At 60.5% G+C, this 24,859-nt stretch overlaps 1 protein-coding gene across 1 annotated transcript in view; it reads right to left on the reverse strand.

The window, feature by feature from the left end:
• The window catches only part of NOL4L (nucleolar protein 4 like), a 59,242-nt gene extending 51,980 nt beyond the window's left edge, over positions 1–7,262 (reverse strand). The window contains exon 1 of the mRNA XM_059480714.1: positions 6,954–7,262. Coding sequence (XP_059336697.1) covers positions 6,954–7,262 — 309 coding nt within the window. The remainder of the gene's footprint in view (positions 1–6,953) is intronic.
• Positions 7,263–24,859: the final 17,597 nt, after the last annotated feature.

The raw sequence follows: 24,859 nt of genomic DNA on the forward strand, positions 1-24,859 counted from the left end.
AACACCCTGCGGCACCTGGAGCCAGTGTGGGTGGGACCTGCAGCACCGACACCCAGGAGGTTTTGGATGTCACCACACTGGATGAGTGAATGACTCGGTATTTGCTTTGAGATCCCTCCTTCAAATGCAAGTCACGAGAGGAGTCCCAAACTTTAGTCTCATTTTTCTGGGGGGGGGGTTCCTGGTGAATTTGGATTCTTAGCCCCAAGACTCCGATAAGAGCAACCCACTACCAACTGGAAAGACTGAGTGACCCCATCTTTTCCAGAGCACTCCCTCCCACCTGGTGAGGAGCAAATCCATCAGAGCCTTTGCCTGTCTGTTGGAAGGGAAATACATCCTCTGGGGCTGCCAAGCCAAAGAAGAGCAAGGACAGAGAGAAACCACTCACACAGCATTGTCTTCCTGGCTGTCACTCCGTGAAGGGCCCTGCACTGTGCCAGGAAGACACAACCAGGCTCCACTCCCCTTCCAGAGGCTGCTGCCTTAACCTCAGACATGGACACTGTTACCCAAACCTCTGCTCTGCTCTCTGCTCTCACACACAGCACTGACTCTCTGCAGTTATTTCTCCTCAAATAAATTGCTATTCTTTGGCACCAGCCATAAAAGTGGAAGTCAGTAGCTTTCCAGCAAAGGCAATGATTTTGGCCAACAGGTACCTGCCCTTGCTACAATCAGCTAATTAAACCAGACACTGAAGCTCTGGGGTGGTTTTGGCCCATTCTCAATGTGATTCTTTAGAGGTGGGCACAGTTGATATGAGATCAGGGAAAGATAATTAATGATTTGCACTAAAGAAAGAGACATTAATATGCATCCCTCTGTCATGGCAATGCCAGAGCATCCATGCTGGCCAGGCAGGGTGGATGGACACTCCACCAATGCTCCTCCACACCCCTGGGCTTTCCCTGCCATTTGCTTGTCCACAGTGTAAGTTCACAGACTGCTCATATCAAGCCTAACATAATGATAAAACTAAAACTGAACAAGCTGTATCAGAAGGACATTATTGCTGAGAATGGTCCTGAGAAAGTTCCCACTGAAAGGACTGTGGCTGCCTCCTTGGGCTCTGCTGCAGACTTTAGTCACTGGCTGAATTCCCCCTTCTGCCTGTGGTCAGAGCAAGCCCCTCTGAGCAAGGCCCACGAGGGGAGCTGAGAACAGCCATGTACTGTCCTCACACCAGTCCTCTCTGCTCCTCACTAACAAGGCCCTGAGTGCTCAGACCCTCTTCCTGTGCAAAGGTGGGACATAACCTGGAGTGTGGGAACAACAGCCCCTTGTCAGATCTGGGGTTCTTTCCATTTCAGCCTCATTGACCAAGGCCTGGCAGAGCTGTGCTTTGGTTGTTTGCTTTTGCACCTTCTTCAGAGTGACACCCTTTGAGAATTACAAATATGAAAACAATTGTAGGTGAAAGAGATTACTTTCAGATAAATGTTATCTGAAAAACACTTCTCTCGGATCAGCAATGCCATGCCTGTTTCTGGAATCATGGAGGATGTGCAGTGTAAATGGCAGATTGTTTTTTGGGTTTTTTTTTTTTTTTTCAGAAACTGTTTGGTCAGACATGTATTGGGAACTGGAACCTTTGCTGGTGGAGCTCCAGGTCTCACAAGTGCTGGTGACCACAGACAGCACCCAAGGATGAGGGTGGCTGGGATGGTGGGATCTCTGGGACTGGGACACTGTACTAATGACTACTGTGGGACTGTGTTTAATCAGGCTTGTAGGCTTGGCAGGAATAAAGCAAGGACTGAAGGAGATGCTGGTTTCCCCCCTATCATTAGAAGTGGCTTCAGCAGGCTGTCCTGAAAGGATGGGAGTGAGCAGGGAGTGGGCTTTGCTGTCAGATCTGCTCCCAGCAGTGAGGAACTTCATTTTGCCGGTCTGTGTAACTGCAGATCATCAGAGCTCTTTAAATTCACCCTGCAAAGGCTTTAGCTACTGCCTGGTGAGGCTAAGCCAGCTCTTGGGCCCAAGGGATTGGGTGTCACTGCCCTCTCTGACTCTTACCACGAGCAGCTTCAGACGTGAAATCTGTGACTGATGCTGTGCAAATTTGGAGCCGAATCTGGAGGGGATGCTAATGTGGGAGATTTTCTTTAGATGGGGCTGAATGGGACCATGCACCCAGGCCAGAATTGTTCCAGTCTTCTAAGGGCACATTTAAACGTCAACCTGCCATCGGTTCCACTCCTTGGAAAAGCTGGTCCTGCCCCGTGTGCTCAGGGTGGGATCTCTCCACAGGTGAGAGCTCTGCATGCTCTAAGTAAGGCTGGTGCAATGGGAGTAATAGACAATTTCTCAGATAATACCCTCAGGCCCATCTGCCTTGTCTAAGGCTCTTCTGAATGGTCTTGATTTATTTTTTTTATCACTTGAAGTCCCCAGAAAGTCTGAGTGGTTATTCACGCCGTGAAAACCTTCTGTTGACTGATGTTCTTAGAGGTTATAGATGTGCAGCTTTTTGGGGCACTGAATATGGGCATTGAAGGGTACTTGTATCAGGAAAAATGTAGCCTCTATTAGCTGTTGGAGCAGCATCTTTCTGACATGCCTGGCTCCTCAGCTCCGGCATTCTGCCACTGTGCTGTGCTGTCCCACGGCCTGGCACCGCAGCTTCCACAGCACAACGCTCCCTGTCTCTGGAGCTAAAATGAATTTAAGGGTAGGCTGTGCTGTGAGATTTATCTGCTGTCCCGTGGGATAGTTTTCCTGCTGTCCACTAAAGCCTCCATCCATTTTTGCATTTTGGACTCATCAATTGTATTTCCAGTGCTCCCCCCACCCCAGCATCGCTCCTCGGGTGAGTTTCACCAGGCACGACCGTGAAATAATTTTGAACATCTGGCTCCAGGGGAGCTGGCACAGGTGAGCTGTACCTGTACAACAGCAGCAACCCAGTGGAGCAATGCCCTCCTCCTGTCAGCGATGCCTACAGAGCCCCAGAGCCTCATGTCAGCGCTGCGGGGGACGGGGAGAGAGCAGCAGAGCAGAATGAAACGTGGGCAGTGCTGCAGAGCCCGCCTGGTCCCCACGGCCCCGCACAGCCCCCGAAGGGCCGGGCTGGCTCCAGGCTTGCCCTGCTCCTCCCGCAGCCCCCCAGCCTGCAGCACGGCCTGCCAGCGCCGCCGGAGTTGTGACAGGCTCCCAGCACACACGGCCAAGTGCAGCATCGATCTAGAGAGCAGCAAACGCCCGCCCCAGCCCAAGTCTGAGGAGAAGCCTCCCCTGCACACCCGCTGCTCCGGCCACAGCCATCTGCTCCGCCGGTTGTCACCGAGGGCTGGCCATTTCCCTGCACCCTGGCTCCATCTCGCTCCACGTTTGTCTGGGAAAGACTGTCTAAATGATGCTAAATGCTTAGGACAAGAGGGAGATGAGATTATAATGAACTGCATCTTAGCACCTTGTCATGGACAAATTCTCCCACAGTTCTTAGCAAAGATGGGGAGAAGGATGAGTGCTGCCCATCCAGTGCCAGGATCCGATCCAGCCCATGGATAATGAAGGGGTTCACACCTTAGAGTGTGTCAGCCATAGGAAAAAAGGGCAGATCTGAGCACTTTGGGCTGTATCCATTGTCTGTGCTGCAGCAGCACACAAAGATACCCTCCTCTTCAGTACAGCCTAAATGTATTTTTTTCCAATACCCTGACCTAAAGGATGCAGAGTCCAGCCCACGTGTGAATAGGGCTGTCAGGCAACAATGTCCTACACCGCCAAACTGCCTGTGTTTATCTGCGTAGGGCTTTTTAAATTGTATGTGTTAAACGTCCAGCATCTTTGGGACGTTCATCTGGGAAAAAGAAATGTGAACAGTCTCTGTGCCAGACATCCGTCCGCACTGCTGTTCCTATTCCCAGTGCATTCTTTGAGAAGACCACCATCTGCTCTGACCACCACCTAAGGCAGATGCCCCCTTCTCAGTGCACAGTCCCTGCTCTCAAGCCACCCAAATCTGATTAGGCCTGTTCTGATGAGAGGCCTGGAGGAGGGCAAGGGAAAGTTACTCAGGAGAGAAAATAATAACCACATGTTAATTAATTTTTCACTACGGATGCGCAGAAAATACACAAACCGGCTCAGGGTGCACAAGCCAAAAGGAACAGCTCAGCTGGCTAGCTGGGGGGGGGGGGGGGGGGGGCGGGTTGTGATTATTTTTGGGGTTTGGGATTGTCATTATTATTATTTTCCAGAGGAGGAGTGGCCCCAGCCCTGTCAGGGAAAGGAAATCTTATCCCCACTGCTGCCCTCTACACGCTCTTTTCCACCTCTTTTCCAGCTTTCCCTCCTGGTCCCTTGGATTTCCTGTGGTGTCCTGCAGTGAGAGCAGAGCGAGGTGCACCCCCTGGCACCCCCTCAGTGCACCCGGGGTGGGGCTCTGCCTGTCCCTGCAGCTGGGGACATCCCCAGAACGGTGCTGGCCCGGCAGATGTGCCTGGGGAAGGGCGAGCGGACAGGACGAGCAGGATCAGATTGCTGAGGAGCACAGCCAGGGGAGAGCAACAAAAACACCGCTCCAGAAGTATTTGGGAAAAGCAGCTGAACAGACATTAAACCAGAATCCAGGCGTAGCTGTCCTCATATCAGCGTCATGAATTATTTGACTGTGTGCCTGAGAGCAAGGAAATACACCCCAAACCCAGCCCAAACCACCAAGGATGCGGAGAGCACTGAATTAAAAGGAGCTGAAGAAAATCCCTGACAAGTTATCTCTAAATTTGAGAGCCACTTCAGGCAAAACCAAACTCTCAACTGCACTCATCTGAAACGGTCCATGGGATTCCTGGTCGAGGGGGGCCAGGGAGGCTGGGACCAAAGAAGCAGGAGGCAACAACTTCCACAGACCCCACTCTGGAAGGTTTTGGGGACTGTGGTGATTGGTCTCCCTTTGCAGTGGCTCTGCAAAGCACTCCAAGTCCAAATATCTGGCTGGCATCTAGGCACTGGGAAATAAGCTGCATTGCCCCTTGGAAAATTCGGTTGTCCCCTAGGGTATATGTGCCTGTGTGTGCTGGTTTAGGGGAGCCTGGGTGTAACGCCTGTCTGTAGCCTGCAGGGACTCTGCCAGGGAAGATGCGGGGGCCTAGGCATGCTCCTCGCTGAAACTTCATCTGTGCAGAGGCCCTTTGGGAATATCCGGGCTTGTGCCGGCCTGGTGGAGCCGCTGACCCTCGGGACTCCCTCCCGGACAAAGGGGAGGGGGCATCTAGCGAGCAGCGGGGTCGAGGGAGTGTGGCTCGGCCTCTCTGGGGTACCATGACTCTGCAGCATTTGGAAGATCTGGGATAGAGTCGCTGACTGCATGGAGAGGACCCGGGAGGGAGTGCAGGATCTTTGGAAGGGGGTACAGCTCCTAATCCGCCCTCCCTCGGGGGCTCCTGGCACAAGGGGAGCGACAGAGGAGGGCTGCTAAGAGGTCTCAAAAAAAAAAAATTGCCAAGAATTTTTTTGGGGCATTGCATGGGGGAGGGTGGCCGAAAGGGGAGAAAGAAAGGAGCCTCAGAGCACCACGAAGGGAGAGGGAGAAATAATGACCCTTCCCCCTCCCCCCAATAATCAGGCGGACCAGATGGGAGGTAAATAGTGCGTTTAGAAGCATTTGCCACAGATGGGCTGCCCTCAATGGAAGCATCCTCCAGCCACATCAATGCTGGAGTCTGTGTGCACAGAAAACACTGCACCCTTCAGAGCAGCGGCAGCAGCAGCAGCAGCGGGAGAGGCGGGGAGGGACAGGGGGAAAAAAATCCCTGCCAGAGCCCTCCGGTGCCCGCGGTCCCGGCGGGGCGGAGAGGGGCGCGGGGAACGGCGGGGGGCGCGGGGCCGGGACCGGGGCAGCCCCGCCGGGCGCTCCCTGCGCGGGGCCGGGGCCGCCAAAGTTGCGCGTTTCCCCCCGCGCCGGGGAGCGGGACACGCTCGGGACGGGAACAATGGGGCGGCGGGGCAGCCCCGGGCGGCGGCGGGAGGAGGGAGGGAGGCGGCGGCCGGTGCCCCGCTCCCCGGCCCGGCCGGGCGCCGAACAATGAGGCTCCGGCGGGGGAGTTCCCGGGACAGCGGCCCGCGGGCGGGCGGGCGGGGGGAGCTGCCCTAATCCGGGCTCTGCCGCTGCCCGCACCCCCCGGGGCACCGGCTGCGGCGGCCGCGCCGGGCGGGCAGCGCCGCGGGACGCCGGGGCCGGGCTCAGCGCGGCGGCCGGGCTCGCCCCGCTCCGCTCGGCTCGGCGAGACTCGCCCCGCTCCGCTCCGCTCCTCTCCGCTCCGCTCGGCGCGGCAGCGGGGCGGGCAGGGCGCGGCGGCGGCGCGGGGGGCGGGGGGTGCCTGCGCCCCCTCCCCGCCGCCCGCTGCCCTTGACTGCAGCCCTGTCCCCGGCCGTGGGGCGGATGGGAAATGCCGGGCGAACGTGATCGGACAGGGCGGGGGGGCGGCGGGGCCCGCACCGGGCGGCGGCGCGGCCCCCCCGCGGGGGCAGGTGCACGGCGGCGGGCGCGGGGCACCGCCGCCCCCCCACCTCCCCCGCGCCGGCAGCGCCCGGGGAAGGCGGCAGCACCGGATGGGACGGGGACGGGGATGGGGATCGGGGGGGCCAGCGGAAGGTGCGAGGCTCCGGGCGGGTGCCTCTCCCCATCCGCATCCCGGGCGGGTCGGGGCGGCGGGGGCGCGGCGGCGCTGCCCCGGGAGCGGCGGGGGCTGCGGGAGCGGCCGGGCCCCGCGTCGCGCCCCGCATGGGGCATGCGCGCTCCCGGCGGCCGGCGGGGCTGGGCCGCCCGGTGCTGACGGGACAGGGCCAGCGCGGCGGTGGAGGGGACCGGGGCCCCGGGGGTGCCCGCCCCCACCCCGGGCAATTCCCCCCCCCCTCCCCGCCCGCACCCCCGGGGAGGACACACAGACACGGACAGGCAGGCAGACAGACAGACACAGAGCCCCCGGCGCACGGAGCGCACTAACCGTTCCCGTTTTCACCGGCACATATACCACCACTTGACCCATCTTCGTCGCCTCCCTGGTGCCGTTTCCCAGGCGGAAGCCCTTGGACCGGACCCAGAACTGGAACTTGCCTTTCTCCCCCCCGCCGGAGCCGCCGCCGGAGCCGGTTCCCCCCTGCAGCACCTCGGCGATGCGCTGGTACTTGCTCCGGGTCACCGTCTTGGTTTTGGCCGAGTCCCCGTAGGTGCGCAGGCACCAGTCCCGGAACTGCCGCCCCAGCTCGCTGTCCCCGGGGCGGCTCCCCCGCAGCAGTAACGGCGGCTTCGGCATCGCCCGACCGGCGGCGGCGGCGGTAACGGCGGCGGTAGCAGCAGCAGCGGCGGCGCCCGGCCCCGCGCCCTGTCCCGGAGCGGGCGGAGGGGCAGCGGCGCTCCCGGGACGGGCTGCGGGGGCGACGGGCGGGATGGAGCGGGGAGCAAGAGGCGCAGGAGGGGTGGCGGCCGCTGTAACGGGGAGAAGGGGGGGAGCACCGGGGCTCGGACAGCGACCGGAGGGAGGTACCGGCGGCGCCAGCAGCAGCAGCAGCCGCTCCTGTCACAGGATCACAGGCGGCTCCGGCTCGTCCCCCTCCCTCCCTCCCTCCGCCCGCCCGCCCGCCCGCCCGTCCCTGCCTCCTCCGCCCCCCTCCGGCCGCCTCCTCCTCTCAGCGGGATCCCACCTGTTAGAGCGGCCTCGCCGCCACCGACGGGTCGTTCCCCCCCCCACTCCCACCCCCGGTCCCGGGGCAGCTGCTCCCCCCCGCCCCGGCTCCGGTGGGATGCGCTCCCCTGGCTGGGCCGCCTCTTCCCCCCCCGCTTCCCCGCTCCCCGGCCATACGGCCCCGCACGGGATAGCGGAGCGGGGGGGCGAGTGGCCGGGGCGGGGTACGGGGTGTCGGTGGGCGCGGGTCCCGGTGCCGGTCCCAGACAAAGGGCCGGCGGGGCGCGGGCGCACGTGTGCGGCGGGACGGGCCGGCGGGGGCGGAGGCGGGCACCTGCCGAGCCGCCGCAGAGCCGGGGAGGAGCCGCGGGGGCAGCGGGAGCGGCGGTGGGAAGGTGAAGGGGGGGGGGGGGGGTCCGCCACCCGCCGCGAGGACCGGGATCGCCCCGCAGCGCCCTCGGTTGACCGGAGCGGCTGCGGCTTGTCCCGCCGGACCGGGAGAGCCGCACCCCGCCCCGAGCCCGGCCCCGGGGCAGCCGCGGTCCTGCCGGCCCCTGGAGCGGGAGACAAAGGCCGGACCCCGGCCCCGGTGCCTCGCTCCGCTCCCCCGCCCTCCGCATCCGCCGCGCGCCCCGCAGCCGCGGCTGTCCCGCGGCGGGACCGAGCGCCGCCGCTGCGGGGCGGGCGGGGGGGTCGGGACACGGTCCCGGTGCTCCGGCCCCGAGGGGGCGGAGGCGAGGGCGGCCACGGCGGGCCCCGGGGGGGTTACATGGGGCGGCCCGTCCCGGCCGGCGGCTGCGGCTCGGGCTCTGCCCGGCGCTCGCACGCATGTGCCGAGATGCTGGCGGTGCCACACGTGTGCTCGCGCTCTGTCCAGCGGTGTCACATGTGTGCTCCGTGCCCACCCGGCAGCGCCACGCGTGTGCTCCTGGTCTGCCCATCAATGGCACACATATGCTGCCGGTCCGTTCGCTGGTCCCACGCACGGGCTGTTTGTCCGTCAGTGCCATACGTGTGCTCCTGGTCTGTCCATCAGTGCCACATGCATGTTCCATGCCCACTCAGCAGTGTCACACGTGTGCTCTTCTTCTGTCTGTTGGTGTCATATGTGTTCCCTGTCTGTCCATCAATGCCACATACGTGCTCCTGGTCTGTCCATTAGTGCCACATCCGTGCTCCATGCTCACCCAACAGTGCCACGTTTCTGCTTCTGGTCTGTCTGTTGGTGCCACCACACCAGTTCCTTGTCTGTCCATCACTGCCACACATGTGGTCCCAAGTCTGTCCTTCAGTGCCACACGTGTGTTCCCTCTGTCCATCTGTCCCATAGCTGTGCTCCCTGTCCATCAGTGACCTGCATGCTCCCAGTCTGTCCATCACTGCCATACCTGTGTTTTCTGTCTGTCCATCAATGCCATACATGTGGTCCCACAAGTCTGCCCATTGGTGCCACACATGTGCTCCATGCCCACCTGGCAGTGCCATTCATGTGCTCCTGCTTTGTCCACCAGAGCCACATGTGCTCCATGCCCACCCAGTAGTGCCGCACATGTGCTCCATGCCCACCTGGCAGTGCCACACGTGTGCTCCATGCCCACCTGGCAGTGCCACACACTGGCTCCATCCCAAGTCAGGGGCACAGTAGGGGTACATGCCTGGGCTGCCTGCATGGTCAGCAGTTGTAGGGCTGGCATGAGGATGTAGAAGCAGGGGCAGGGAGACTGTTGGAACCTGGAAGGGGAATTTGATGTGTCAGGGGGTTCTCTGAGGCCAGTGCTGGAGGTGCTGGGTGTGGCATTGGAGCAGCCAGGGCACAGCCAGCAGCAGTGCCATGTGCCAAGGCTGGAGATAGGAGAAGATGAGAGCACTTGATGGCTGAAGAGCAATTTTCTTCACTGTCCCTTACCCTGTGCCAGTCACATGGTGCCCATACAAAAGATGTTGAGGTGAGAATGGAATGGTGCAGGAGTTGAGCCATGAGTTGGCCATGGTGAAACAGGAGATGTCCATGACACTGGAGCATTGGCATTGCTTGTTGCAATGTGCCACAGTAGATCATGTTGACTGTCCCTATCCCACTGAAGGTGTGGACAACTCTCAAAAAACTCTCATTGCCACTGTCCAGTTTGCTCTGGGCCCAACTTGATGCCATTGGAGAGGGATTTGGGCAGCCCAGAGGGTCTTCCCTGTTGTGGATTTTCACCCCCAGGCACGTTGTGCAGGATGCCTACAGGAACTCACTGGTGCTGCAGTATTTCTGATGACCACTGCAAACAAGGATGGACATCCTCTGGAGCCTCAGCAGCCATGGAAGTGTGGCTTTTTCCAGAGGTGGCTGTGGGGAGCAGTGAGTGGATGGAAATGGAAGAGAAGAAAAGGATGTTTGCAGAATTTGTGTTCAGTGGACAACTTCCTTGCAATGAACCTGTGGATAAAGTCAGGCTCAGCTCTCAGCTTGCTCCAGCCCCCAGTGTATTTGGGCATACACTTGTTCCAAACAAAGCAGTGACTGGCTGAGCTGTTGTTCAGAGCTGGCTGGCACAGGGGAACCTATGGGTGATGCCATGAGAACTTGAATCAGCATTGTGAAGGATGTGGGGACCATTGGATGGTCAGGAGTGCCAGGGTAAATCCCATTTGTGGAGTCCAACCACTTTGGAGGAAATGTTGACCAAGGAAGAGAGTAAACGAACATTTTGCTTCTGCTGAGGAGTTGGTCCACCCAGAAGGGATGCTGCATTTTTCACCATGACCAAACTTTCTCACTGAGGTCACCACTGAATTCCCCACCTTGCAGTTGAGCTGCTGAGGTGCAAAGGGAATGTCCTCTTGCAGCACCACAGGGGCAGAAGTCTCGTCCTACCTCAGCCCAACCTTTGGAAGGTTGGGGTCACTTACAAAGCAGTGCAGAGGGTCCCTCTCTGGTGAGCATGGACATGAGTTTCCCCAGTTTGTGGATGCACAGCCAGTCACACCAAGAACTGATATCCTTGAGTGAGGATTCTGGGCATACCATTCCCACCTGGCCTGAAGGATCAGATCAGTGTTTTAGATCAAATCCAGCATGGATTCAAAGAGGGTTTAACTTGCACTGCATGAGCAGTCTCATGACACTCCAGATTAGAATGCATGATGTTGAGACACTCTTGTCCTTAAAGGTAGGGGAAGAAGAAAGTGGAATTGTTTGGTGGCATTGGAGCTTCAGCTGTTGGTTCAGGCTGGCAGGTACTGGGTGTGTTCAGCACAGGGTCTCTGCTGATGGCTTTTTTATAGACAAATGTGGTGACTCCAGGTCCATTGCTATTTATACTGCATTAAAAAAAATAGTTGGATTTGGGTTTTATCTAAGCACTCTCCTGCTCTTTCCTCTTTTAGGTGCCTTTCTAATTTCTTACAAGTTGTGTTTTGTTCTAAAGAAATTTTTGGTCTTCTCTCAGCTGGACCAGTAATTGGACATTCACAGGGCAAAGCAGTTGGGACTTACTGAGGTCAGCACAACATACAAGATGGGAAGAAATCCTGCCATGCTGCCAGAGATGTCCCATGAAATATTCCAGTGATCATAGAAACATGGAATGGTTTGGGTTGGAAGGGACCTTAAAGACCATCTTGTACTTCCACTAGACCAGGTTGCTCCAAGCCCTGTCCAGCCTGGCCTTGGACACCTGGTCTTGCTGGTCAGCATCTGGACTCGTGCTCGAGTAGAGCCAAAACTAGAACTATTTACTGGCTGTCCCTGAGAGCTGCTGGGAGGATCAGAGCCAGGCAGAGGGGAGGGCACGACAGCACCCAACCCATCCTTAGACATCATGGAGTGCCAAACCACACAGAGGGAACTCAGGTGTTAATAACCATCCCTTCTGCTGGCATCCAGGAGTGCTTCCTTGGGGAGGGACAGAGAATATTGAGGTACTTATGGCATCACCACAGATGATGTTTGGCTCTGGTAACTTTACATTCACAGCTGGACGGCCAGTGGTACCTGAGTGTCTCAGCTGTCTCTACAGTCAGTGTGAGACCATGGGCACCCACAGAAAACATTCATCCCCATCCTCTGAGCACTCCCCGTGGAGTGAGATGGATTGCTCACTGGAACTGCCTTTCCTCCCATCAAACACAAAGGGAGATGTCTCTGTCTGCATCTGAGATGCTCACCTGCCCAAGGCTGGGTGGGAGATCTGTGATCCACCAAGGGGACACCTGTGATCCACCAGCAGGATGGAAAAGGGAAATGATCCCAAGTTGTCTTGGGAGACTCATTTCAAGGGAGGCACAGAAAAGTATCAGGGCTCTGGCAACACTTTGGACTGCCACCTGGTTCTGGGGAGCCACACTGGGAGAATTTAGTCTGAAACTAGTGCAGGGAGAGTTTGCTGGATTGTTCAGGAGAGAGGAGAGTGTCTTACAGAGATGACTCAGCTTCCTGATCTCTGAGAAATGGATGCTGAGAGAAGACACATTTGTGGAAAACCAGAGATAGACACCAGGGAGGGACATGGGCTAAGCCCTGGCACCACCTTAGGGCAAGATGAGTAAGAATGAACAGACCATGAACATCCCTGTGTCTGAAACAGGGAGATGCTGACCAAGCATTGGAGCCATCAGGATCCACAGGAGTGACCTCAGAGCCTGGTGGCTGCAAAAAAGAGCTTGGTCAAGTTCTGGGTGACATGGCCCAGTGTGGCTGCCTCTCACAGCGGGCACTGGGCACTGCCAGGGGTCCCATCGGGGTCTCTGTGCCCAAAGTGAGAAATCTGATTCAATTCTTCTGTAGCTTTTGCTAACTCTGAGCCTAAACAATGAGGTTTCCCCAAGTAGAATTATTCTTGACTTTAATCAAAACCCAATTTAGATCCAGGTCAGATAATAAGTCAAAGCAGCTCAGGGAAGTCAGCAAGGAGCGTGGATTCCTTCTGGAGCCTCTTGGATTTCTGTCTGTATCACAGCACCAAACATCATTTGGTCAGACCTTCTGCTTGGGAGAGGCCTGGGACTGAGAAACAGAGCAGCCAGAGTCACAGTTTGGGAGGGGATTTGTGGAAATAATGGACTTTTTTCCCACCTTCTTATTGAGCCTCCAGCGTGCCTTCAGCGGGCTGGGAATCCAAGCACGTGGCCACTGGATGGATGTGCTTGGGGGAAGAGCCACAGAGGGAGTGGGGTAGCCTGGCGCCGTGGGGAAGAACTGAAATACCCAGCAGCTGCCAGAGCTGTGTGGGAGCCTGGGCAGGAACAGCCAGGGAGCTGCAGAGCAGGGCTGAGCTCCATTCCCAGAGCTGCGTGGGGAAGGCTGATGGCACCTGCCCACATCCTCTGTGACTGCACATGATGCCACGTCTCCCTCGGTTTCAAGACCAGCAAATTCACCCTTCCCTGCTTTTTCTCTTCAGGAGAAAAAAGGGGAGGAAAAAAAACCCAAGCAGGAGACCACAGATTTGCAGGCTGGGCTGTGCTAAGGCGGCACAAGCTGTCAGCAGGCACTGGGAGCAGCCAGGAGCAGCCAGGAGGAGCTGGGGTGCCCTCAGCAAGCTGGAGATCTCATTGTCTGCATGGCAGAGGACAAGGGGGAAGGAATTTGAACCAAAAATAGTCTTACAGTTTAAGAAGTAAGAGTGTTCCTGTGACCTCTCACAGCTGTGTTGGGTTAGCAGTTGGACTCGATGATCTTAGAGGTCTTTTCTGTCCTTTGCAGCTCTGTGGTTCTCTGATTCTGCGCTGGGGGGGGTTTGTCATCCTCCACCAGCCCAGAGCAGGGTCCTGTCCATTTTTTCAGGTGTGACCTGTTACTCCAGGCACATCTGCTCAGGCTGTCCTACCCAGCCCCTTCTCCCTCCTTTGAAATCCTCACCATGGGTGCACTCCAGCAGCATCTGCAGCTGCAAACATCTGGATGGGGCTTTCCAATGAGCCTGCTCTGAAATCAGGGCATTGCTCAGCTTTCTGAGGAATCCCTGCTGCTTCTGCAGGACCCCTGGGCACAGCTGGCACAGGAGGGGAACGCTGGGGTGGGCAGCTCTGATCCTTCCAGAGAACCCCCTGGGGTCTGGCCTTTACCTTACAACAGTTAAATGCCAATGCTGGAAGGAATTCCTGGCAGGTGGAGAAGACACCTTGTGCCTGGGGAGTGCTGGAAAAGCTGGGTTTACATTTTTGGTGTGTTGGAGGACACTGTGGTGGTATTTCTGGGTGAGATTTAATGGACTCAGGCTGAACCCTGGGAGCTGGTACAGCAGCAGGACAATGAAATGCCAGCTATTCCTCAGTCTGGCTGCATCCCACCCCTGAATGCTTCAAAGGCTTTGACCCAGCTGTTAACTCAGAAGTGGACACTGGTCCATGTGGCTCATCCATCCCTCCTGCCTAGCTGGGTGCCCAGCAGGGCACTGTGTGGCTATTGATGGCAGAGCTGCTGTGGCTGTCCCTGAGCAAGCTCCGGGTGCCATCCATCTCCCTTCAAAGGCTGGATACCAGCAGAGCTGAAAAGCCTCACCTGCAGCTGCATCACCCCCAGGAGATGATGAGCTTCAGCCAGGCTACCTCCATGTGGGACAGGAGACAGCAGAGCCCTCCCAGAGCCATTCCCCATCCCATGGGATGCTGCTGATTCTCATCCAACTTTCTGTGTCAGGCAGCACTGGGGCAATTTCTCCTGGATTAATTTGGGGACTGTGTGATTGGGTTTTTGCCTAATTTCCTCAGGGATGTCCCAGGTGTGGGATGGTCCCAGGATCAAGTGGATTCTGTGCCATCCTAGGGCTGAATGGGTTAATTTTAGTGCTTCCCTCCCCAGCTCGCTGCGGACTCTGGCTGGGACAGAACATCTGTCTGTTGCTATGGCTGCAGTACACTTGAAGGGGATGACTGGATAATTATTGCAAACATCCATCGTGCCTGGTGTGCTCCCGGACCCTCCCTGCCCCAGCCAGGGCAGCGGCCGCTGCTCGGGCCCAACTTCCCTCGCAGGGACCCTGCCGAGGAGCGGTGAGTTGGCATCACCTTTTCATTTGCATAATTAATGTGGCCGAGGCTGCAGGGCTCCTGGGAAATCCGACGCAGAGCAGCAGAGATGAAATGGCACGGAGGGCTCCAGCCTTCCCCAGGCTCGTTAGAGCTCGGCTCTGCGCTGCCGCCCCACTTTGGAGCTACCGGGGAGTGGTTCTTCCATCGCCGCTCATTTTCCACCCACTTGGAGCCGAACAGATTGCTCTGGGCTCATCCTGCCGTGCCTCCTCCAGGCACAGGATCCCACCTGGCTGCTGCTGCTGAGCAGGACCCTGCCAGCTCGGCACAAACCGGGCTGCAGACCCCTGGGGTTGTCACACCACCAGGGGAGTAGCAAGGTGCTGGGTCACCGTGTGTGCCCAGGGCTCTCCCTGGTTCTCCCCTAGGCTGCTGCTGCTCTGGCACTGCTGCCTGTGTTCCCTGCCTGCACACCCTGCCTCTGTTCCCTGCTTGAGCTCCCTGCCTGGGCCTCCCTCCTGCTCTCCCTGCCTGTGCAGTGCTGCCTGCAGCTCAGTGACCTGCTGGGTTCAGCTGTGCCCACCCTGCAGCAGCTGGGCACTGCCCTGTGTGTGGCTGTGGTGCCAGAGCTGCAGCTCCAGCCTCCAGCAGAGCCTGCTGCCAGGTGTTCCCTGGTGATCCAGGCAGGATCCCTGGCCTCTGGTGGAGCTCATTGCCACTCAGTACCTGTGATCCACCTGGGATCCCTGGCCTGGCCTTGCATGTGCTGGAACATGGCATGGCCCAGCACCACTGCTCCCAATAACTCCTTCCCCTGCTCCTAGGAGTCAAATACCCGGGTCCCTTTTGTTCCTGGGGTTGCTGCTGTTCTTCTGCCTGCTGGCATTTAACCCTGCCCGAGATCTCACACCCGGGGTGCTCAAAAATCCAGATCTTGCCCTGTGGATTGTTCCTGTTTCAGCAAGTCCCACCTCTGAATTAACAGAGCAAAAGATAATGCAGAAGTTTCCCTTCTGAGCAGCCTCTGCTGTTCTGTTTAACTGGGAACTTCAATGCAACCATTGTACATTTTTTTTCTGTTTATCAACACGTGGTGGGTAAGAAGCCCAAGTGGAGCTGGGACCAGGATGAGGGCAGACCTCCACAGGCACTGGTCAGCAAACTGCACCACAGCTGGGACCCTCTGCCATGCTCACTTTCCCTCTGCAGGGATCCAGGTAGGCTGTCCAGGACAAGGCAGCCTCTTGCTTTTCTCATTACCTCTAATATTGTCAATAAATAATATTATTTTCACACAGTGCTTTGGATCTGCAGAGCAGCTGTCAAGCACTCATTGGTGTGGAGCATTCCCAGAGGATCCATAGTTAAGGTAGAGAAGATGGAGCCAGGTCATGGGAGCATGGATAGGTGGGGATGGAGCCAGGTTGGGAGACAGACATTCCATCAGGCAGTGCTGCCTCTTTAAAGTAGGAAGGAGGGTGGCACAGAGATGGAGAGATCTGAGGGCTACTCCTGGGTCCTGTCTGATCCTTATCATCCCAACATTTTTGTGTATGATTCAACAAAGTCCTTTGCTTGCACAACTTACTTGATTCTCATCTCTGTGACTCAGGTGCAAATGATCTGCTCACATTTGCAGTGAGAGAATTGAGCCCTGTGGCTACAAAACCTCAAACACAAAAGAGAACCTGACTTTGGTTCAACCTGGAGGACAGGACCAGGTGCTTCACTTTCAGAGGCCCTCGCAGAGGGAATGGGGAGAATGAGGGTGGCAGCAGGATAGGTGCCACATGAGCTCTGTGACCCAGCTCCCAGGCACAGACAAGGCTGGCATCTGCTTGCCACACATGCAGAAGGTCTGTTAGAGTGTGAAGGGCTCCTGGAGTCCCCCTCTTCCCCCAGGAGCTCATCATATCCTGCCCCGAGGAAGCTCTGGGATCTGCTCTCCTGAGTCTGGCCTTGTGCAGCCAGGGCGGGCTGGGTTTTCAGAGGGAGGTGCTCTGCTCCACAGAGCAGGCTGCAGGGAATTGCAGGCACTCAGCACCTCTGAAAGCCCTGCCATAGGGTGCCCAAATCTCCTGGGAGGTGCCTCCCTGCTGGGTGCCTGTGCTTGGAGGTGACTCGCCCGAAAACACACCGGGTATCCAGGAGCTGCAGGGCTGTGGGAGGATCCAGGCAGGAGGGTTGCTGTAACAGGCAGAGAGATGGTGCCACTTTCTTCTTGCAGTGGGGTCTCTGTGGCAGCCTGGAGCAGGTGGGAGGCTTCTCCTCCGGCCCCTGTGGGGACAAGCTGTCTGTGGTCCCCACTCCTGTTGGTAATTCTGGGGGAGAGGTAGCAGAGTGCCCTGTGGCAGGGTTCAGGGCATTATCTCCTGACAGCAGTGTCAGCCCAGCAGTGACACCTGTGTCCCCTGGCCAGCCCTTAGAGGAAAAAGTGCTCGCGGGGACAGCTTTGGTTTCTGTGCTCCCCCAGGACTGCAGGCAAAGCTGAAATGCAGAGCTGAGCCTGGCAGCGGGGCAGTGGCTGCAGGGGGAAGGAGGAGGACTGGGCACAGGGCTCCCCCAAGGACAGCCCTGCCTTGGAGCTGGCGATGGGGACTGGTGTGGGGATGGAGCCTTGCCACCTCCCCTACCTCCTGGGCTTGGCCCCATTTCCAACGTGTCTTGGCACCATATGGCGCTTGCTTTATTTGTTCTGCTGCGACTTGGGAAGGAGGGCAGTGTTTCATTGTCTGGCAGAGGAGGTGGGACGCAGGCACAGGAATATGCCCGTGTCCCGTGGGATCGCTGCCTGAGCCAGGCGCTCCACATCTCGTCCGAGCTGCAGGTCCGTGTCCTCATCCTTCCAAGCAGAGGGGTTTCCCCGGAGAGTCGCTGCCGGAGATTCACCCACCCACGTGGCGTCGGAGCTGAAGCGGCAGCACCGCGTGTGCGGGCGCGTCCCGGTGCGGAGCACGACCGACCCGCCACGGGACGCTGCCTGTAGGAGGAAAACGTGGCAGCGCTGCTCCTGACTCATTGCACAGGCAGCAATCCTGCGACAGCGATGCCGGGCTTGCCCAGCACCAAAAAGTGACAGCATGCTCCACCCACCCCGGCTGCGGGAGCAGGAGCCTTCTCCGCATGCCCGCGGACTGGAGGAGCCGCTATCCCGGGCACATCTCCCCGTCCCGCTCGGTGACACCCCATCCCGCTCGGTGAAATCCCATCCCGCTGCCTCGCCCGCCGCCCCCGCGCTCCCCCGGCTCTGCCTCTCCCTCCCCTCGCCTGCCCAGGGCTCGGCTCGCCCCACGGAGCTCTGGGATGGGGAGGAAGGGGAGAAAGGCTGCTCAGAGGCTGAGGCCCAGCCCTCCCAGATTTGCATATTTTTTACTGGCTCCCAAACAACACATTTCTCCGGGGAAGCGAATGCGTCGCCTGCGGTCCCCGAGGGTGCTGTGTGCTGGGACAGCAGCCGCTCTGCGTGGAGGGGCCGCGGTCCCAGCACCCACCGCGATCTGCTCCACACGCCCGCACTCCTCTGCTGCCGCAGGAAAAGCATTTTCCTTGGTGGTTTCAAAATTCACGGGCTTTAATGCTGCTGCCCTGGGACTCGGTCCGGTCCCTCTTGGCTCACAGGAGTCCCGGAGGCGGCCGGGCTGCAGCCGCCTGCGCAAATCTGCTCATTTCTATTTTGTCACTAGAATTTCCAGCATGTCCCTCCTCTCGTGTATAATTTAGTCGCATGAAAAGGAACCGCGCGAGGAGGAGAAGAGGATGGGGAAACTTGCAAAGTCAGCCATGGAGAGGGAATCTGTGTCAGGAAGCATCACAAAGGGAGCCGGGGGATTGGCTCCGGTCGCTTCCAGCGGCTGTGTGTGTGCCAGCCCCTCAGGAATCGCCCGGCGGCTCCTTCCCTCCCTGCGTCCCTCTCGCCTTCGCTGCGCTGCGGCCGGGCTGGGACAGCCCATCGCGGTTGCCATGGCTGCGGTGTGCGGAGGGGGGGCTCGCCCGGGTGCCCCCGCCCGAGCATCCCGCGCCCTCCTCCCCGCCGGCCCCGGCGGATGCGCGCCCGCCCCGCCACGGCCAAAGCCGCACCGTGGATTTGACACCCGTGGGATTAGACAGGGCTGTGCCCGCGGGAGGAGGAGAAGTAGGAGAGGAGGAGGAGGAGGAGGGAGCAGGGCAGCTCCGGGCTGGGCGGCCGCCAGCCGCCCCGGGGAGGGCCGGGAGGGCAGCGGGCAGGTAGGGCGGGCAGGGCGGGCGGTGCGGGGGGAGCCGGGGCCGCTCCCCGGGGAGCGGGGGGGCCCCGGGGCGCAGCTGATCCCCGGCCGCAGCTGATCCCGCCGCCCCCCGCCAGCTGCCGCAGCGTGGGCGCAGCCGCGGTCCCGCGTGTCCCCGCCGGCACCGCGCACCCCGGCCCGGCCGAGCGTGGAGCTCCCGCGGCGGGGGGAGCGCAGAGCCCGCGGCGGGGAGCGGCCACTCCCGGGGTCCCTGCGCTCTGCGGGACCGGCGGGCGGCGGCGGGAGGAACCGCTCGGTCCTGCCCGCGGCCGGGGCCGAGGAGGAGGAGGAGGGAGCGGGGGCTGCTCCGTCCCCGCAGCCCGGACCGCTCAGCAGGGAGCGGCCGGAGCGGCTCCTGCCCGAGAAAGGGGGGCCGCGGGCAGCAGGGGGGAGGCCCGCGCTGCGGGCAGCTGCCTCCAATCCCGCCAGCTGCGGCCCCGGGAATGGCCCTGCCCGGCTGTGCCCTCCCCGAGCTCTCCTTGGGGCGGCGGCTGCAGCTCGGACACCGGCCCTGCAGCGAGGAGGCTCGGGGAGCGGCCGTGGGACCGACATCTCCCGAGCCGGGACGCCGGGAGCGAGGGCGGCAGCAGCACAGCGGGCTCGGGACCACGATCCCGGTGTGGGTTCATCGAGTCCTCGGTGGGAGCCATCCCCCCGCACGCCCACGGCTGCGGGGGACGGGCAGTGCTGTGCCCCAGCTGGGCTGCACCGGGCCGCGGAGCGCTCCCAGCCGCGGGGACCCTGCGCAAGCGCCCGGGGATGAGCGAGCAGCGGTTCCGCCGGGGGCGGGCAGCTGCCGTTCGCCCGGGGCGCGCTGGGTCGCTGTGCTGTGTGGGGTCGGGGCGCAGCGAGCCCCGGCAGTCCCGCAGTGCAGGAGAGGGTGTCGTGGCCCCCGCGGTGCCAGCAGGCTCCCGGTGCTCCCCGCTGGGCAGGCAGGATGCAGGCAGGGTGCCTCCGTGCTCCCGATTACCATCTTGTTTGGAGCCCAGGCAGCGGCTGTAATCTGATGCTCTCAAAGTTGGTGTTTACAAGGGACATGGCAGCCATCAGAGGCTCTTCTTATTCTCCTGGTGAAAGCATATTCCTGTCTCTGCCGCGTGTGGCTGCTCCGTGTGCCAAGCACTGCCCGGGTCACTCTGAGCATCCTGCAGAAACACCTTAGAGGGTCAGAGCCCCCAGAGCTGCTGTAGTGCCCAGCCCGTGGGGTCGGGGCCCCCGCGCTGGGGGCTTTGGTGGGACGGTGGGTTGGTTCAGAGCCTGCTCTGGGTGCCTGCGATGGCCGTGTGCCGTCAGGAGCCCACCTGCTGGACAGGGGGTGCTGGGGGGAGGGCGAGCTGGCTGCCCGCGGGACTCATCAGCTCCCTGATGACAAATCCTTTCACTCTCGAGCAAGCAGAGCGGGACAGAGCTCAGCCCGAGGCTTCCCAATGCCACTCCAACCCCGCAGCTACCGCGTCCTTGCTGGGAGCCCACAGGGCACCCATCTCCCCAGCTGGCGGTGGTCTGGCGAGATGCCCCCCACCTGAGCCCTGGCACCCCCCCAAGCTGCCCCCACAACCCGAGCACCCGCAGCCCCACCCGGCAGGGCTCATCTCCAGAGCCAGGAAACGCCGCTGGCATCTGTGCCCTCATCTTTTCCCCGGGGCTGCAAATCGCATCGGTCGCGGCACTCGGAGCCCGGTTCCAGTGCGGGTGCTCCAGCAGGGTCCGGGAGTTTTGGCACGGGTCCCACAGCACAGCGTGACACGGGACTGTGCCTGACGAACAGATGGCACCAGTGCAGCCACAGCCAGGTTTGGTGGCAGAGGAGAACCTGCTGCCCTGTATCCAGGCTGCCTCGGGAGTGGGGACCTGAGCCCCGGCTCTGGGGAGGGCCCCGGGGATGCTGTTTGTATAATGCTGGCTCCAAGGGAGGCTCTGCTCCAGGCAGGTCTGGGGGAGCCGAGCTGGAGCAGCAGCAATTAAAGCTCCACGAGCCCTTTGTGCTGCGCCGTGTCTGGGCAGCACTGCCTGTCACAGGGCAGCAGAGTCCCTGCTTGGGGGTTTTGTGTCCCCAGTCCGTGGGGGTCCTACTGGGAGGAGAACACAGGTCAAAGCCAAACCAGCTGCAATGGGAGAAGTGCTGATGGGAGCTTGTGGGTGGGCGTGGGGACTACAGATACCTGGCCAAGGCAGGAGGTTATAAGGCAGGCAGGAAACCAGGGCACGTCATGGCAGGGAACAGCCTTGGGAGGGGATGAGGCTGGAGCTGGAGCACACTGAGCTTGGAGGCCACAGTGAGTGAGCTGTGGTTATTCACGGCGCCATTATTACAGCCACCCATTTCCAACACCCTCAGCGAGGCGGGAGCACAATGTGCTCCAAGGAAATGTGATTGTGGGTCCTGCCCCTTGGCCCGGTGCTCGCTGCACTGTGCAGATGGAGCTGGCAGCGCCTCGGCTCTGCTGCCTGGAGGGAGAGCGAGCGAGATGGCGGAGGGGAGGCAGGACTCGTCCTCACGGGCACAGAGAGAGCTCTGCGGGAGGGGGACAGAGCTGGCGCCATGGGGGACAGAGACAGCGACAGGGAGGGGAGAGGCGAGGCAGCCCCGGGCTGGCCACTCTCCCTCATGATCCCTGCCCCAGGCAGGAGTGATTTCTCCTTCTTCCTGGAGTGGAAGGAGCGATGGGCACGTCACCTGCACGGGCTGGATGTGTCACCTGCCAGCTGCTATGGCTGACAGTGCTGTGCTTGCATCTCTGTGTCCCACAGCTGTCCATGGCTGGCCTGGCTTTCCCCTCCGATCTCTCTGCTCCTGGCTCAGAGGTTGGTTTCTAGGCAGAGCCTTAAAAACCACATGCATACAAGTACTAAAAAAAGCATAATTTTATTCAATAACTGCATTGTGTGCTCAGAATTCGCTATATGTGAGATGGAGCAAGTAGAAAAACTGGTGGAAAGGTGGGTGCTCCCCCTCTCCTTCACCTGCTCTGCTCTGTCGAGCTGCTCCACGCCCGCAGCCCAGGGAGGGGGGCTCTGGCTCCCCCCCAAGTCCCACCCCATGCAGCTGGGCCAGCACGCTGGGCTCTGCCTCTGCCTGAGACCGGCTTTTTCTGCACCCAGGGGGGCTCCAGAGAGCCCAGCATTCCCTGCTCCTGCTGCCTCCCTGGAACCTGGCCCTGCTGAGGCCACCTGCAGTGGGATGGGCACCCTCCGGCATCCCCCGGGGGTGTGTGGGGGGAAGGGGGGGGTGAGCTCACATCGATAAATCCATAAATACAGCTAATTCCTCGGGAGTGGAAGCTGAAAGTCCCAGCCTGCCTGGCTGGGAGCAGGCGCCGTGAGGTGCCCCCCAGAGAGGTGCCGGGTCTCCTCGTTATTGTTATGATTATTCTTAATCTGCTCTTATCACAGCCAGCCCGACTGAGGAACTGCCTGACCCAGCGCAGCGCAGGGCGTGTGCTGTGGGACGGGAGCTCGCTCCAGCACGAACCGCGGGTGACAGAACGGAACAGGGACGCTTGGGTTCAATTTTATTGCTTTTGAATAAGTCCGAGGGCTCCTGCCCCCAGCGCGGGGGGCTCTGCCGGAGGCGGAGGGAGCCGGGGCTCGGGGCTGGGGCTGCTGCAGGGGCAGTCCAGGGGGGCTGGGGTGGGATGACGGGGGTGACACCCGGCTTTGGGATGGGCGAGGAGAAGTGTGGCTGCGGGGCTCCCGGCTGGGAAAGCGCTTGTGGGAACTGCGGGGGAGATGGTGCTGCTGGCAGCGAGAGGCGGGGGGCGAGGTCGGGGGGCTGCCTGCCGGGTGCGGGGAGGGAGGGTCCGTGGGGCCAGGAGGAGGATTGGGGCTGAGGAAGGGATGAGGGAGAGGAATGCGTCGAGGAAAGGGGACGGGGGAGGGAGGGATGGAGGGAGGGATGCTCGGGGATTGAGGATGCAGGGAGATATCCTGGAGGAGGGCGCGCAGGATGCCCCGGGGAGAGAGGGCGGGGGACGGGAGCGATGGATGCAGGAGAGAAGCCCGGAGAATGGAGGGCGCGGGGCGGGGTGTCCGGAGGGTGGGACCGGGTTGATGCGGGGAGCGATGGGGGTGTCCGGAGGGTGGGACCGGGAGCGTGCGGGGAGCGATGGGGGTGTCCGGAGGGTGGGACCGGGTTGATGAGAGGAGCGAAGGGGGTGTCCGGAGGGTGGGACCGGTGGGTGCGGGGAGCGGTGGGGGGAGCGCGGGCCCTGCGCGGTGCTCTGGCGCCCTCTGCTGCCCCGCACCGCGCTCCGCAGCGGGGGCGGGTCGGGGGCGCCCCGCCCGGCGGTGCCGTGAGTTTGTCGGGTCTCAGCAGCGGGGGTGGAAACGGAGGGGCCCTGCCTGGGGATCCCACCCCAATCCCCGCCCCGCAGGGGTTGCTGAGCCGGATGAACAGGGCTGCCCGCGTTGGTGGTCCCTGGGGAGCGCTGCCAGCACCCACCCGTGTCTCAGCCACCCTGCAGATGAGGGGCAGTGGGGTGAGGGTGCAGGGACAGTCCCCAGCCCCGCGGGACGGCGGATCGGGCCACCCGGGTGCTGGCGTGACGCCGAGTTCCAGCAAGGGAAGGGCCCTTGACCTTGCTTGCAGCCTTCACATTCTCCCGCCGGAATGTGAGCCGTGCTGTGTCCCTGTGGGCAGCAGTGGCCTCGGCCACCAAACGCCTCCTGCCTGCACCCTGCTCCTTATCCTCATCCCAGCTGTCGACGTGAAACAAAGCTGAGGATGGGGACTTGATGGGGGTCATGCACCGTCCTTTCTGTGCTGCTGCCATGGACACCGGCTGCAAGGTGTAGCCTCAGGGCTTGGTGCTGCTGTCATGGATATGGGGCTGCTCCGAGACAGGGATGCTGCAGTGCTGGGGCTGGCATGGGATTGGCACGGGAATCCTCCCGTGGTAGTTCACAGCTCCCCATCTGCACTGGGGCTTGTTAAAATCTCGTTTCCAAGCAAAGCTTTTCCCCAGTGCTGTGGGATGTGTCAGTGGCACAAGGGTTAACCCTGCTTTCCCTTTCTGTCGGTGCCTGGTCTGGGATAACCTCGTTAGCGGTGGCAGTGATGCCCCTGGGACAGAGCAGCCCTATAAACCGGGGCTGAGTGCTGGGAAATGGGCTGAGCTGCCTCAGCGGGGGGCTGGTGGGTGCTCCCCCCGCCAAGCACCAGCCCCTGGCTGTTCAGGGTGTCATGGGGAGGAGAAGCTGTAACACGCTCTTGGGGACAGGATGGATTTGTCACCACAGGGCCTGGCATCCTTTGTGAGGCTGTGCCTGCAAGGGAGTAAACGCCATCAGCCCTGGATAGGACACCCCAAAGGCACTGGGTGCTGAGAGGGGCTGGCCAAGCCCTGATCCCACAGCTTGGGGGCTCCTCTCTGTCCCCCAGGACCCAGCTCTTCCTCCTCAGCCACTTGCAGTACAGGATCACACAGGGACCTTGTCACCATGGCTGTGCCAACCACACGGGCCTGGGGATGCCCAGGCACTCACTCCCGTTGGGCTGTTCCTTGGATGGATGGGGAGCACCCACCCCCATCCTGAGGCTGGCACTGGCCTGGGTGCCCGGGCATTGTTCCTGCCCGTGCTGTTGTGCCACAGGCTGGTTTCTGGTGGCCACCTCCCCTTGCTGTGGGAGAAGATGGGATCCGTATGCTGGAGCATTCATTCCCTCTGCTGATCAACAGCCTGCGGTCTGGCTGAGCAACCCCAATTGTTCCCAGAGTGCTTGGACAAAGAACTGCCTAGAGAGATGGCAAGGCTTGGGAGCAGACGACATGCTAGGAATATTTCCAGTGCCTTGGACACCACCAGTCTCTTCCCCCACCTCCTGCAAGAATGGAAGGCAGCAGCTCCATTTTGCAGGCAGAGTGGGACGCCTTCCCCTGTTCCAAGCAGAGGGTGCAGAATCCTGTCCCAGGCAGGCTGAGCACTCATCCCTGGGAGTGTCCTCATCTTCATGGTGCTGTGTCCAGTGCCGCCCTCACCTCTTCTGCTCCTGTGAGGAGACAGCAA

This window comes from Ammospiza nelsoni, chromosome 12 (assembly GCF_027579445.1).
Source record: "Ammospiza nelsoni isolate bAmmNel1 chromosome 12, bAmmNel1.pri, whole genome shotgun sequence".
Lineage (NCBI taxonomy): Eukaryota > Metazoa > Chordata > Aves > Passeriformes > Passerellidae > Ammospiza > Ammospiza nelsoni.